The sequence below is a fragment of the Salarias fasciatus genome, chromosome 12, assembly GCF_902148845.1.
Source record: "Salarias fasciatus chromosome 12, fSalaFa1.1, whole genome shotgun sequence".
Lineage (NCBI taxonomy): Eukaryota > Metazoa > Chordata > Actinopteri > Blenniiformes > Blenniidae > Salarias > Salarias fasciatus.
The window spans coordinates 13,611,304-13,625,820 of NC_043756.1; the positions used below are offsets into that span (position 1 = coordinate 13,611,304).

General features: G+C 41.4%; 2 protein-coding genes across 3 annotated transcripts; one reads left to right on the top strand and one right to left on the bottom strand.

Moving 5' to 3' along the window:
• Nucleotides 1-999: 999 nt before the first annotated feature.
• svopa (SV2 related protein a) lies at nt 1,000-6,688 on the top strand. 2 transcript variants are annotated; one of them, XM_030104771.1, is made up of 16 exons: nt 1,000-1,112; nt 2,268-2,425; nt 2,534-2,619; nt 2,718-2,816; nt 3,562-3,633; nt 3,862-3,986; nt 4,069-4,132; nt 4,214-4,339; nt 4,435-4,563; nt 4,644-4,717; nt 4,803-4,879; nt 5,031-5,135; nt 5,585-5,696; nt 5,787-5,868; nt 5,990-6,079; nt 6,176-6,688. In XM_030104771.1, the coding sequence occupies exons 1-16, from the start codon at nt 1,078-1,080 to the stop codon at nt 6,386-6,388; spliced, it is 1,647 nt and encodes a 548-aa protein (XP_029960631.1). In that variant the 5' UTR covers nt 1,000-1,077; the 3' UTR covers nt 6,389-6,688. The 2 variants fall into 2 exon arrangements, with proteins under 2 accessions (XP_029960631.1, XP_029960630.1); XM_030104770.1 differs by having other exon boundaries at nt 2,268-2,619.
• A 1,993-nt stretch (nt 6,689-8,681) lies between these two features.
• LOC115398125 (D-amino-acid oxidase) lies at nt 8,682-13,719 on the bottom strand. Its single transcript, XM_030104773.1, has 11 exons — nt 13,690-13,719; nt 12,369-12,569; nt 12,173-12,287; nt 11,646-11,722; nt 11,287-11,352; nt 10,778-10,832; nt 10,291-10,395; nt 10,116-10,198; nt 9,790-9,907; nt 9,255-9,353; nt 8,682-8,919 (listed from the first exon to the last, which is right to left on the bottom strand). The coding sequence occupies exons 2-11, from the start codon at nt 12,560-12,562 to the stop codon at nt 8,794-8,796; spliced, it is 1,038 nt and encodes a 345-aa protein (XP_029960633.1). The 5' UTR covers nt 12,563-12,569; nt 13,690-13,719; the 3' UTR covers nt 8,682-8,793.
• Nucleotides 13,720-14,517: the final 798 nt, after the last annotated feature.

Below are 14,517 nucleotides of genomic sequence, written 5' to 3' on the forward strand. Positions count from 1 at the left end.
CACACACACACGTATATATATATATATATATATATATATATATATATATATATATATATATATATATATATATATATATATATATATATATATATATATATATATATATATATATATATATATAAACATAAATATAAATATATATATTCCATGGACAGATGCTGCAGACTGAAGGGCCTTGATCAAGATGCCAGGAATGGGACGAAAATTACCTAAAAGAGATTATATGTGAATAACCACATCATGCAGGAGTCAATAAGCTAAGAAGTTTAGTTTTTCAAATTCCATTTGAATATGGCTGTATGGAAATGACCATAGTGTAATGACTATACAGCTACTTAACTGTGTGAGAAATGCTCTTAGGACATACATATTTTATGTAAGCTAGGTAAATTACATCCATCCATCTTCTGTACCACTTCTTACTGTTCAAAAGCCAATCAGCTGTGTGTGAGGGCAGGGCACACCCTGTTCAGTTCACTACTAAATCGCAGGGCTAAAGCAGAGAGGTAGACAACCACACACATTTTATTCACACCAAGGAGCATTTTGGGTTGCCATTTAATCTTACATGCATGTTTTTGGAGGAAACCCACACACATGAGGAGAACATGCAAACTCCACACAGAAAAGCCTACAGTGGCCCAGTTATTGCGTGCAATGGAACTAAATGTATAGTTGGAAAATAATAATACTTTAAAAAGCTTCTGATATAAGTGTTTATTCTTCTATATCACTCATCACAAGTGGTCCTGCATTTATACCAAGATGAGCGACTTCAGTTAAACGTCCTGATAAATTAACGACCGGCATCTTATCGGTTGGACCTTGGAGAAGAGTGATGTGGGCGATCAGTCCAGCCCGCTGTGCGTCCTGACTGAGCTCTCCCCCTGAGATCCTCCTGAGCTCCTCCGATCCGCGCTCCCTCTCCGTGCGTCTCGCGGCGCAGCGGCCGTGCGCACGCGGCTTCTCATTGGCTCCCGGCTCACACCCGGAGCTGGTCGCTCTCCTCGGTGCTGAAATAATGTAAACGGCGATGAGGCCAAACGGAGAGCCGGCCTGGAGAAAACAGCGAAAATGGACGATGATCTGTTCCAACTGAGACAGCTGCCGTGAGTAGACCACCCCGACCTCAGGATTTGTTTGTCTATTTTCAGCACGTTCGGCCGACGCCGTCGCCCTCACGCGGCTTCGCGTCCAGTTTGATTAGCTCCCCGGACCGCAAATAGCCCGACATTCCTCAAAAGCAGCAGGCGTTAAGGACAACACATAGCCACGTCTGGTACCAAGGGTCATTTGTGAATTCTGGAGAAATAAAATCAACATCCCACCCTCGAGCTCAGCAGGGCGGAGAAGCTTTTTCTCTATTTCTTTTTTTTTCCCCAAAGAAAACTATCTGGTTTATATTGACATTGCACGGATTTGTTGTGATTTCTGAGCTCGTAAGTTTTTCGCTCTACATTTGTTTTTGTGTTGGCTGTCATGACTCAGTACCACATGTGATTTATTACAACCCTGTCGCACGTTGATGGCCTATTTAAGCCCAGATCGGACGTCTTGCTGGGTAGTTGTTCAAATATAAATAACAAAAATAATGACAACAAAGATGACTAAAACTGTATTTTAAAAAAAAGTGATGTGAAGGGGTGTGCACTGCACTTACAAGTTAAATCTTTGAGGAAGTACTTACAGTTGCTCACTTCTGGATAATCACATCTTTACTTAAATGCAGACTAAGAATGAAAATTATGGTGCTTTCCAGTGAAAGACAACACATCCTTGGACAACCCACAAACCCTTCTGTAGCAATGATGCTTCCCATTGCAAGTAGGCTATGCTTTGTAATTACAGTGATTAAAGCCTCCTGGCAGTCTCCTCGCTCTCTCTCAGCCTTTCATCCAAAGTAAAACTATCAATTATCTGGATGTGGATGAAGGTCGTGTCAGTAATCTGCAGGAATGTAGTGCATCTTTAGGCACTTCACCTCCATAAGCTTGCCAGATGATAAACAGGGAATTTTATTTTAAGCTGTCAGTTGACCATCCTTGGTTTGTACATGTGAAATATAATACCACCCATTCACAAAATCCCATCCAGGAGAGAAAAAAAAAAAAGAACTCATCACCCTGGCAACAGTCTCAGACTCTCATTTCTTTTGTTCTGGCTCCCATCCTCTAAAACCCCTCTGACCTGCCACACTGGAGATAAGCTTGTCCTCCAGTGTTCTTATATCTCTATATATATATGCTGTCTTCTTTATTCTGCAGTGTGGTCCGCTTCCGTCGCACAGGTGAGAGCACACGCTCAGAGGAGGATGCTGAGAATAGAGAGCAGGACGTCAGGGTTGCAGAGCAGACTGACTTGGAGTCTGTGGCCCTTGCAGAGGCAGCTCCTGTACCTCGAGAGTTTGCCAATCCCACCGACGGTACAGTATTACAGGACTTCATCTCCCTCAAATTAGTTTTTAAAATGATTAGTCTTTATTTGGATTGGTACGGACATCCTATAATTCATATCTTTTGCTTTCCTTCAGACACTTTCATGGTAGAAGATGCCGTAGAAGCCATAGGCTTCGGGACATTTCAGTGGAAACTGTCCATCCTCACTGGTCTATCATGGGTGAGAAATGGTCTTTCATTTATCAAAAACATTTCAGTCAGCTGTCACTGTCAGCGCAAGCTACGGCTGATTCACTAAGTTTCTCTGTCTTTACTCAGATGGCCGACGCGATGGAAATGATGATCCTCAGCATCTTAGCGCCACAGCTTCACTGTGAGTGGAGGTTACCGAGCCTTGAGGTGGCACTGCTCACATCGGTAATGCTTCCATATTACCTGCTGGGTGCTAAGTGATCATGCTGGTAGTTAGTAATTAGATTCTCAGTGATGGTTTCCATCAGTGAGTGTAGTAAAACAATCAGCACCATGTGGACAAGTTGAAGTCCAAGCGCTTTTTTATGCCTTGAGATTTGTGTTACAGCATTCAATGTGTTCACCTTCAAAGTTATAAAAGATGTGAATTAATGTAGACTATATTCAAAGTGTAGGAGGAAGTTTTAAACTTGAGGGTTGGTGAGAAAATGAGTAGCAAATAAATGTTTTAACTAAATGTCACGTTAAATATCGTTTTAGGGGACTTATTGAAAGATCCTGCAAATGCCATCCCTGTAGTGCTGATGAAGAATATTTCGTATTTTTTTTAACTTTTGAGAGTTGAATGAACTTAAAATGTGTAAAACTAATCAAAATGACAGAGTTCACCATTTCACATTTTCTTCTTTAATTGCTTTAAAATTCTACCTATGCAATATTCAGTAGGACTATTCTATTCTACAGTATAAAGTGTTAGTTGTGGCAAAAGAGTCATAATATAGTGAAATCAGTCAGTGTATGGGTTCCTGTGAGGAGTGTAAAGCAGAATTTCACAAATCAACGCTGATCCCAATGTTTAAGAAGTATTTATTCAAGTTTCTGTGACTATCATCAATTCGATATTGTTGGTTTTGATGCAGCATGACCAGTCCTACTGACATGCATCCGTTTTTATCACTTACTCATCCAGGCCGTCTTCATTGGGATGATGATCAGCTCTTCCCTTTGGGGAAACATATCTGACAAATATGGAAGAAAGACCGTAAGTATTATGACGCCCAATTTAGACTTACAAAACTATGGTTTTTTGTTTTTTTTTTATTTCTGTCAGACTTGTAATAGCTCAATCTTAATTATAATAATTCAATGTGGAATTCAGGACTGGGAGGGAAGAATTCATGATAAGGAGATAATTTGTGCATAAAGAACGACGTCTAATCATCAGCATTTATTCAGCAGCTTGCTTTGTTGCGATGGTCTGCACCCACAGGGCCTGAAGATGAGTGTGTTGTGGACGATGTTCTACGGCCTATTGAGTGCATTTGCACCGATTTATGGGTGGATCCTTTTCCTCCGCGCTCTGGTGGGTTTTGGCATTGGAGGAGCACCACAGTCGTGAGTGACTTTCACTTTATTCACACAAATGCATCATTCAGCAATTTCGGTTTGGATTTAACGGTGTTTTTTGATTTGTAAGGGTGACACTGTATGCAGAATTTCTGCCAATGAAGTCTCGAGCCACGTGCATCCTGCTGATTGAGGTATGAACTCCTGTCTCATTTCATATATTTTTGACACTGAGATTGTTTCCCTCTTTAAGCTTGCCTCTGTTGCGGTTGCAGATTTTTTGGGCTCTGGGTACCGTCTTCGAGGTTCTCTTAGCCATCATGGTGATGCCCACTCTGGGCTGGCGCTGGCTGCTCGGCCTTTCCACCATTCCTCTTTTCATATTTGCGATCCTGTGCTTTGTGAGTGTCGTTCGCGTCAGCTTTGAAGAAAAAGCAAAAACAGTCGACGGTGTTATCTGGAGACAAGCTGTTTTTGTGTTGGGGTTTGGGAACAGTGGCTGCCGGAGAGCGCTCGATATGATGTGCTGACAGGAAATCAGGAGAAGGCTCTGGCCACGCTGAAGCGTATCGCCACAGAGAACGGCGCTCCGATGCCTCTGGGAAAACTAATCGCTGCCAGACAGGTGCAGTCTGCTCAGGACTCACACATTAACCAGTATGCAAGAATAACTCTCTCACATTATCATTTGTTCTTTACAAATAGGAGGATCGTGGGAAGATTGGAGACCTGTTTTCATCACATTTTCGCTGTACAACAGTTTTGCTGTGGTTCATTTGGTAAATATTTATTATCAAAGTTGTGCATTGAGCCTTCTTTTTTAAACTGAGCGTAGTTTTCACCCATATTTTTGTTCGTTTTCAGGTTTGCAAATGCCTTTGCATACTATGGACTGGTGCTGCTCACCACAGAGTTATTCCAGGAAGGAGGTGCTTGTGGAAGTAAGTCAGATACTGATGGAGAATTACAAATGCTAGAGGAAAACTGCAGTGTTTAAAGAAAAAAAAAAAAGCATAAGAAATGCATTAGAAGAAGTGGGACTGAAGTGCTGGGCATGCACTACCATGTTTGTTGTCTGATATCTCCCTCTAGTGATCAAAGGTAATAAGAAGGAGCTCCGATGCAGCTTAGAGTGTAAATACCTGAATTCTGATGACTATAAAGACCTGTTGTGGACGACGCTATCTGAATTCCCAGGTACAGATCACTTTCACACATCATCCACGATTCTCCCTGTTGCTCCTGATAACTGTAGCTTATCAGTGACTCCGTCCATTTAGGTTTTTATCAGGAAGGAATGTTTGTTTTTTTCAATTTGTAAATATTGCAAATGAAGTGATGTATTTTTTTCCTCATATACTCAAATTACTAAACTAAATTCATTAAAAATTCCTGTGCAGTTTCATTTAAGTAGAAAACATGCCCAGTGTTAGCAATGATATGAAGATATAGAGATTCAGCTATTTCCCAGCGCGTTCAAGCAGCAAACAAGATTACCTCCATCCCCGTTTTAACTGCTTTGACTGGAAATCAAACTCTGTCTGTAATCTGATCAGTTACTGTGGATTGAAGTCACAATCGGATTTCAATATTGAGTAAACAAGATGCGAGAGTAGAAAATGATCAATTATCTTGATGTAATGTAGGACTGCTGGTGACACTGTGGGCCATTGATCGGTTGGGAAGGAGGAAGACCATGGCTTTGTGTTTCCTTGTCTTTTCTCTGTGCATCATTCCCCTCTACGGCTGTGTCGGGAGGTGAGCTGCCATAATTAGACATTTGAATATTTTATTAAACCTGGACCCTCTGCTCATCCACACTTCCTCACGTTGGCTCATCTGTTCCAGAGCTTCCATGACAGTGCTGATATTCATCGCCAGAGCCTTTATTGCAGGAGGGTTCCAGGCTGCCTACGTATACACTCCAGAGGTAAGATGGTCACTATTTAATATGCTTCTATGAAACATGATAAGGGTTGCTCTGGTTTCTGTCCACAGTCTACAGACATGCGTGAAGTAAATTGGTGTATTTGTGTGTGTAAACTCTGCAGGTTTACCCAACAGCAACCAGAGCTTTAGGTTTGGGAACGAGCAGTGGAATGGCCAGAGTGGGAGCTCTCATCACGCCGTTCGTTGCTCAGGTATCACTCACCCAGCAGTTTAGCCACAGCGCAGCGTCAGAACGTGGGGAGATTAGAAATCTGCTGTTTGCTTTGTTCCTGGGCTTCGTTCGGCAGGTGATGTTGGAGTACTCGGTGTACCTGGCTCTGTCAGTGTACTGCTGCTGCTGCCTGTTCGCCGCCATCGCCTCCTGCGCGCTGCCGATCGAGACCACCGGCCGGGGCCTGCAGGAGTCCAGCCACCGGGAGTGGGGGCAGGAGATGAAGGGCCGCGCCTCCCCCCACAGCACAGGAGAACCCCCCGACTCCAACTCTGGCTCCCAAGGCTGAAGGAGGCTCGGCCGCAGCACAAACCCGGCAGGTGACCGCAGTGAAGAAAACTGGCAAGGGGTGCTCAGAAGGCCAGGCCAGCCGTCCCCCGCCCATCGCCGACCCCCTCCTGTGATTCTTCAGTGTAGACACCACAGTGGCTTCAGAGAGCCAGGCAGCACAATATTTTTTACATGTCACTGTACTTATAGTCTTAAAACACCATCGCTGTCACAAGTTTGCCTCTGTACAAGTTCACACAGGGTGACTGGAAAGACCAAAAAAACCCGGCATGAGCGCGAGACAAGATTTCCTGAAGAAGATGTCTGTATTCAAATACTTCAGCCAAAGTATTTAAGTCCTGTTTTTCTAATGGAGGAAAAGCAAGGGAGGCGTAAAAAAGGAAGGGAGTGTTAACAGTTCAAAGTTCAAACAACTATCTTCTTTTCAAAGAGCCTTAAAACTACCTATTCAGTTTGTGGCGGAGAGAGCTGCGCTGAAAGCTGCTTCAGTTAGCATATCGGGCATAGGCGCTCACATAAAAGAGCAGCATCATCTTATGCACACAAATCGCCTGCTCAAATACAACAATTGCAGTCATTAAAATTGCTTTCTTGGTGAAAAGGAGACTTTCAGATCATCAGATGAGAAGAAGATGAGGATAAAGTGGGCGGTTGCTTTATTTCCCATGGGCTGCTGTCAGGGTGAGAGGTCGCGCTGTGCTCCAGGTCACAGACGCTCGCCTACAATAAGCCTCGTTTTGGAATTCAAATTTATTTTTCATTCAGGGTTATTTCACAGGAGCTTTTTTTTTCAATCCTTATTGAAGACATGCAGAAAAGAACAAGCAAGTCCCAAAGCTCTGGGCTGTAATTTATGACACTAAACCTGTAAGTAATAGGAAATTAAAATTGGAGAATCACCATTATAAAATATGTGTGAGCCTATTCAGCAAGGTTTCACACGAATCTGTAAAATGACGTTAATATGATGCCACAAACCTTTTATCGTGCTGCATCACACGCTCACAGGGATAAAGACTTGCATTTCAACATGATGTTACAGTCTCTGTCTGTACATAATGGAAAAATACTGGATTTAGTTGTTGTCTTTGCTTTGTTTGTATTAGAGGTGACGTCGAGACTGATTTGACCCTACAAATAATGCACTCAGCAAAGTTTTTTTTTATTTCATTGTGTTTATTTAACATTTTTTTTTAAATAAAGAGATTGTGACTATTGCCGGTCCAGAAAGCGATCTCATTACCCGCCAGCATCGGAGATATGGAGCTGCATTAAGTGTCTGTGTGCACAGATTCCTGTCAATGCACTGGATATACATGTGTACTATAGTAAATAATCTTTCAAAAACATGGAGTGGATTCATTCTGTTATTGTTATTTTTAATCGCTTAGCTGTTTGTCAGGTTTTATATCACAACTACTACATCATTTTCCTGCATACAGATGAGCCATCTCTTATGTAATAATGCACGAGTTTAACAAACATGGTGTATTCTTTCACCACAAATGTGTTTTACACTGCTCTTATCATCATGACCCCTCCAGATAAAAGCTGGTTTGAAAGTTGGACCAATGCTATAAATCTGAGTTATATAAATTAAAAATGTTATTCTATTTAGCCTTTATTTAACCAGTTCAGTTCTGTTGAAACACAATAGCCTGTTTTAAAGGGAAGCCTGGCCAAGACAGCAGCTTGAAACATTAAATTCAAGTATAAATCTAAGTTATGTGTTTGTTGTAATAAAGAAAAATGCTATCACCCCACCAATGTTGAAGATAAAGTAGCTACACAAGTAGCACTTAGGCTCCAAGTGTTTTTGGATGAATACAAACTTGCACATCTTCTTCAACTTTCATCATAATGAAAGTCTTGTCTCTTCTCTCTTCTCCCCATATTAAAAGTCAATAAACATCCTCCGGCAAGGCAGCTGGTGTAAAGACAGGTGTCACTATTGAACCCTCAGTCCCCATTAAATCTAAAACACTTTCCTGGATAATTTTACAGAGAATTTAAATTAGTAGAATGAGCAGTGGTTGGGAGACATTGGCACCCACAGACCATCTGTCTATAGAAAAGAAGCATCTAGTTGGCAAAGTTTACCTGTAGCAGGTGTTAAAATTCACTTGAGGAATCCTGTTTAGATTTTATAAAACGAGAAGATTAATGGCGACTCAATGGAATTTTGTTCAACATAGCTCATTGTTTATATTTTGCTTCCAAAATATCACATAATGAAAAAAGAGCCAATTACTTCGAGTGAAGCACCACATTGATGCATCAATCATATATTCTGACATGTATCTGAAATTAAATAACAAACTTCTAGATTAGCTTCAGTATAAATAAGAACTGAAGTTGGGATTTGAAGAAGGAAAGCATTCATTACTACTGCTGCTGCCATATTCACAAGCGGGCTTTTGGAATTTTGCCTTTTTGTTCGGCTATTTGACCGAAGAGCCTGGCTGCTTCCTGGGCACAGCCCCGGTGAATGGTGAGTCCGAAACCCCCATGGCCATAGTTGTGTATCACCTGAAAGAGCATCACAGTGTTTACAGAGATGCAATCGCCAAACCTGCATGTCTTTGATCACAGCTGTCTAATTTTGGTTCTGGAAGGACATCCTGCAACTTTTAATTGCGTCCTGTTGCTCAATTCATAAATAACTGCATGTTGTAACCTGGGAAATGGGACCTTCCCAACTTGATACTACCTCAGTTTCTAGCTGATTGAACATAACACGACATGAAATGCATCCGGTTCTCATAAAAGTGTCATGATCAGGTGTTGTAAAGGGAAATTGAGGAAATGTGCACGGCTTTAGTCCTCCAGAACCAAGACTGGACATCGCTGTTTTAGACCTTTACCTCTATTTCAGCTCCATCACATTGTATGGTCTCCCTCTCCAGGCGGACTTTGCTTCGACTAGGCCTGAGGCCGGTCCAGTCCTCTACTATTCTGGCATGCTGAGGTTTGAAAAAAGAAAAAATTAAAAAAATGTAAAAAAACGATTTTATTTTTAATTAACATAAAAAGTCCAAGAAAATCTTGAGTATTAAATACCTACATTGTGTGATGATGTCTTTCTTTTAGGGTTTTTCTTTAAATTATTATTTTTTTCAGTTTTGAAGACTGAATGACTGAATGAGAAATGTCAATCTGATGAGTATTTCTATTCAGATTACAGGGTCGCCCTGGTTCACTGCAGTTTTCACATTAGGTGCCCTTCTGATCATGACTGAGATTCAAATCCGGGTCACTAAAGGTCAACACTTAACCAAAGGGGCCACAAAGTTATGTCAATAAATGTAACGTATTTTTACAACGCTGAAGCCCTCTTGTTGATTATTAACCTCGTAACATGACATAACACCTGTTTACGGCCTCATGTTATCGTCTCACCTTGAGGCTGGGCTCCAGCTCACAAGCAGCTTCCCAGATGTTCTTGTGATCAGCTGAGTTGTTCTGTTCGCTCCAGTTTCCTAACTGGAAGGTTCCACCGACTGTCACAAGACGACTCCTGCAAACACCGGTGACAGAATGTAACCTCTGCAGCGGCAGCCTGCCGTCAGCGGAATTTATTCAAACAACAGTATTCAGTCAAATTAAATCTGGAGTAAAGTGTTTATGCTTCTTTTTTTTTTGGCCGCTCCTATCAGACGTCATGAAAAGTAACGTGACAGAAGTAAACGGTGGAAATATCTGTCATACTGCTTGAGCAGCCCTACCCTGGAATGATGTATGGAGAATTGTAGGTTCCTTTGGAAAATTTGTGAGTTATAATCCAGTGCTTCAACCACGGAGCCTCCACCTGAAGGATGGTGATACGACAAAAAGAAACCAGTTTTCCCTCATATTTCCATAGCTTTTCATATGATCTGTTAACAGGCAGCTTCGTCTCACCTTCACTATCTGACCGCGGCCTGGTTTCAGCTCTGCGTCCGGCTGGAGGTCTCCTGATCTCATCCCACTGCAGTTTATGATCACATCTGCTCCGGCCTCAGCCAGCTGCAGATAGTCAAAGGTGATACATATGGTACAAAAAAAAGGTCAAACTTGGGGCGGAAAAACACAAAAACCCCAAAAACAATTCAATAAGATACATTATAATCAGCTACAAACAATAACGTGTGATTATGGATACAGAATACAGTGAGGCTGCCGGTGTGTTTAAGATGTAGTCAGGGCCAGAGATTTTAACTCACACACACCTCGATTAGATAAAGGATCCATAGGTCAGGTTAAACTAGACAAGCATGTGTGATGACTAACAACTCTCCTCCTCTCTGCTGACATTATAACATAGCTCCTGGATATCACATTAAAGAACAGAATGGTGAAATATATAAACATTTTAATTTAATGTGTTTTTTAAGAGTTCATAACTGACCTCTTTGAATGATTCTATTTTCTTGTGATGAAATTTCACACCCCTATCCTGCAACCTGAAAATAACAGAGAATTATTTCAGAAGCACAGCCAAACTTTTCCTCAAAAAAGAGAGTCCAAATTCAGAGGCAGCGATCCTAAACATGTGAGCAAGACTGCATCCAAGATTATTCAATTATTCACTCCAGTCTGAAGGTAGACAAGCAACAACAAAAAAAAAAAAAACCCTGACTCCCCAGCATGTAGGTCACTCTCTGCAGCTGTTTAAACTCTAACTTTTCTCCTCTCTGCAGATTGGTTGATTAAAGTCCACAAACATTTGCTTCACATTTAAGGGTCTTTTTTGGCTGCAAAATTGCGATATACATTGTGCACATCAGACAGCATTACAAACTGAGTACTACTTGTAGTGAACACAGACTATAAGTCCAAACTTAACCTGACTCAGCAAAGTCTTTTAGTTTCGCAGTTAAAAAAAAAAAAAAAAAAAAAAAAAAGGTAATCACTCACCACTTCATCAGCCAGGGTAAATATGTTTTGCCTTCCACCATGAGCGCAGTGTTGAACCATCCAAAACTGCTCACATGAAAAAAAAACACACCAGCCAGAGTTTAAAACCTGATTGCATAAATGTGCAATAATGTGCAGTGCATACGTTGCATTTTTATATAAACTCTTTGAGAACGCTCAATAGTTGGGTAGTACCTTTCATGTGGACTGTGAGCCCTGAACCCACCTATTGGCCTTTCTGTGTGAAGTTCACACTTTTTCTCTGCATGCTTAATTGAATCATGACCCTAAATCTCTCTGTTTGCATGTGTCTGTTCACCAGTTCATATTCTTTCACAGCAGTTCCACTGAGAACTTACATATAACCGGGGAACAACTGCAGCTCTCGTTCTGTAAGTTGTCTGAATCCCAGGACGGTGTCTTTGAACGAGGGATCCTGCAATTAAAAAGCAGCTCATCTAATAGTGTGACCGCAGCATTAAAAACATCCCTTTTAACTATAAAAGGCCGAGAGTAAACACAACCCTGCGCAGGCCTCTCTGTTAGTGTTTCCCGCTCAGAACAGACAAGCGTCCTTTATGCTCCTGAACAAAGCTCTCGTCCTTTGGTGTGAATCTCATTTTAGACACTGGGCCACTGGCATTTGCTCTGCAGTTGACTGGGCCAGTTAAAATGAAGCATAAGAATCTTTGGACAGTGAACTCCAAAAAAAGTACTACATTTATCCAAATATGTTTTCATAAAATTTTGAACAAGTTGATTCTTTTAGTGTTGCAGTAACTGTACTTTTCAGTGCAAGGGGACCTTTGCTCTTAGTTGTAAAAGTCTTGGTAACACTGCTGAATCTCATCTTTGTGGTCAAACTCTCCCGAGAACAACTACTCACCGGTGATGGTTCATCGCAGACATTGTAGCCAGACTGGAGGAAAATACCCATGTTCACACACTCCGCTGACTTGAGGAAGCCCAGCAAGTAGTCAAAGGTCTCCTTATTCCATTTTCTTAAGATGAGGACACATTCACAGGGTTAATGTGCAGGTCGGTGTTTGTGAATTGAAGTAAAAATCAGATCCTGTGCTCACGTCTCCTGGACGTTGCCTTTATCGTAGAGGTAGGGCTGCCAGAATCCCGCTGCTCCATCACTGGTGGTCAGCGGCGTGAAGCGGTCTGCGTACACCTCAATGGTCAGCGGACTGACGGTGGAGTGGAACTGCTCATAGATGCTCTGAGCCGTCGACAGGCCGATGACTCCGGCTCCTATCACCGCCACCCGCATGTCTGCACCAACATGTCACACACGCTGAGCCCTGGCCGCCATGATGTAAATCTCCAGACAATGTTTGATTTCTGTCTCATTAACAAACATGTAGTTATTCTACAAATTTTAGAGATGTCTGATGATAGTCTGGGATGATGTTATATTAGGATAACAAGAGTATATCTTCGCTGAAATCCAACTTGTTTTTGTACATTCAGGATCTAGTTGTAAGTATCCATCTCAACAAGACTTTTATCACCTCAGTGCATTTGTAATTACAATCAACATTAAAGTTCTCATCTTTTGATCATTTTTCACTGTGAAACAATGTACAGCAACAATACACTGGAGAAAAGTGTTGTTTTCATCAAGATTTTATTTGAACTTATGTTAAAATGAAGCTTTAATTTGTGGTGCAAAGTATGGACTTTCAAGCTTGATGGTAATGCTTAAGGTTTTTTCCATCAAATAAAATCTCTCCATCTTATATACCAGTTAAGGCTTACTGGGAATTGGAGACAATCCCACCTTACAGGCAATTTGGAACCACAGGTTAACCCCAAGTTACCAGGTGCTTCATGTTTTTGTACTGAGAAATAAAGCCATTGTATCCAGAGAGAATCTACTCACAGGGAGAATATGCAAACCCCACAGAGAAATCCCAGGCCCAGATTCAAACTCAGTGTTTTCACTATGAGGAGGGGATACCAACCACTGCACCTCTAAGCAATTAAAGCTCAATCTACTTTCGACTTTTGCATTTTTTTAGAAAACTGACAATTCAGAGGAAAAAAAGGTGATGGGTAATGTGTAGAAAATTGATTTTTTTTTTTTGTGCAATTGAGGCTTCATCCAATATCCAGCACAGAATTCACATAACATCATCATCACCTAATCTCACACTGATCTCAATCAATTATAAATGCAAAAATCACATTCAAAACGAATTGTCTCTCCCAACAGATTTGTTGAGCAACTACTGAATCGAGCACGCATGCATGCACAATACTAGACATTTGTAGGTCGTGTAGGATCGCGGAGAATCCGATCAACTCAGCAACAGTTTTGCAGTGAGAGAAAATTGTGCACCATTAAACGAATCAACGGGATATATAGTCCTCTGGGAATAGCATAGCTTTTCTTACCTAGTCAGTAATGTCCTGCAGCCTCTTGTGAAGTTTTTGAAGTCTTTAATAACTCGTTGGTCCAGCTGAAACAGAGGGAGGAGCCTGTAGCTCCTCTCCACGGTGCGTTCAAGGACCGCGCGTTTGACTGTACCATATGTTTAGGAACGTGTATTTAAGTGTACCACACACAGACAGGTTTACCTTGCTTGGACCGTCGCACTCATGCATTAGTATAGTTTATCTTGCATGCAAATAATTACAAAATCCATGAAATATCTTTTAAAATCCTTTAAAACAATAAAAATATTCACATCTGTACTTAATGTCCCTGGACATTTCAGCATGCCTGTTTAAAAAAGACCACAACTCTCATTGAAGTTACTACTCTTTTCTGATTATACGAATGGATTTCATTCACACATGCACTGATCAACAACATCATGATGACTGACACGCGATATGAATAAAGTTCTGTTTTCATCATTGCACTTTATTGAGCGGGAGATACAGTAAGGAGCAAGGGGATATCTTGTTCTGAAAGTTAATGTATCAGGCTGCAAAATTTAAATGTGCAAATGGTTGACTGAAGCCAAATGTTGTAATGACTGGGCTAAAACATTTTGAAGACAGTAGGTCTGAGGTGTCAGCAATCTGCAGGGGTCAGTATTAAACTATTCCAAGGAAAGAAAAGCAGTGAACCAGTGATGACCAGCGGTCAGGGGCGTCCACGCCTCACTGGTGCACACGGTGCTCATATAAAGGACGGGCTTCATGTAAGCCTGAGTAATATTATATTACATCATATCAGGAGTGTCCTATAAACTAGTTGGTTCACATAATATGCAT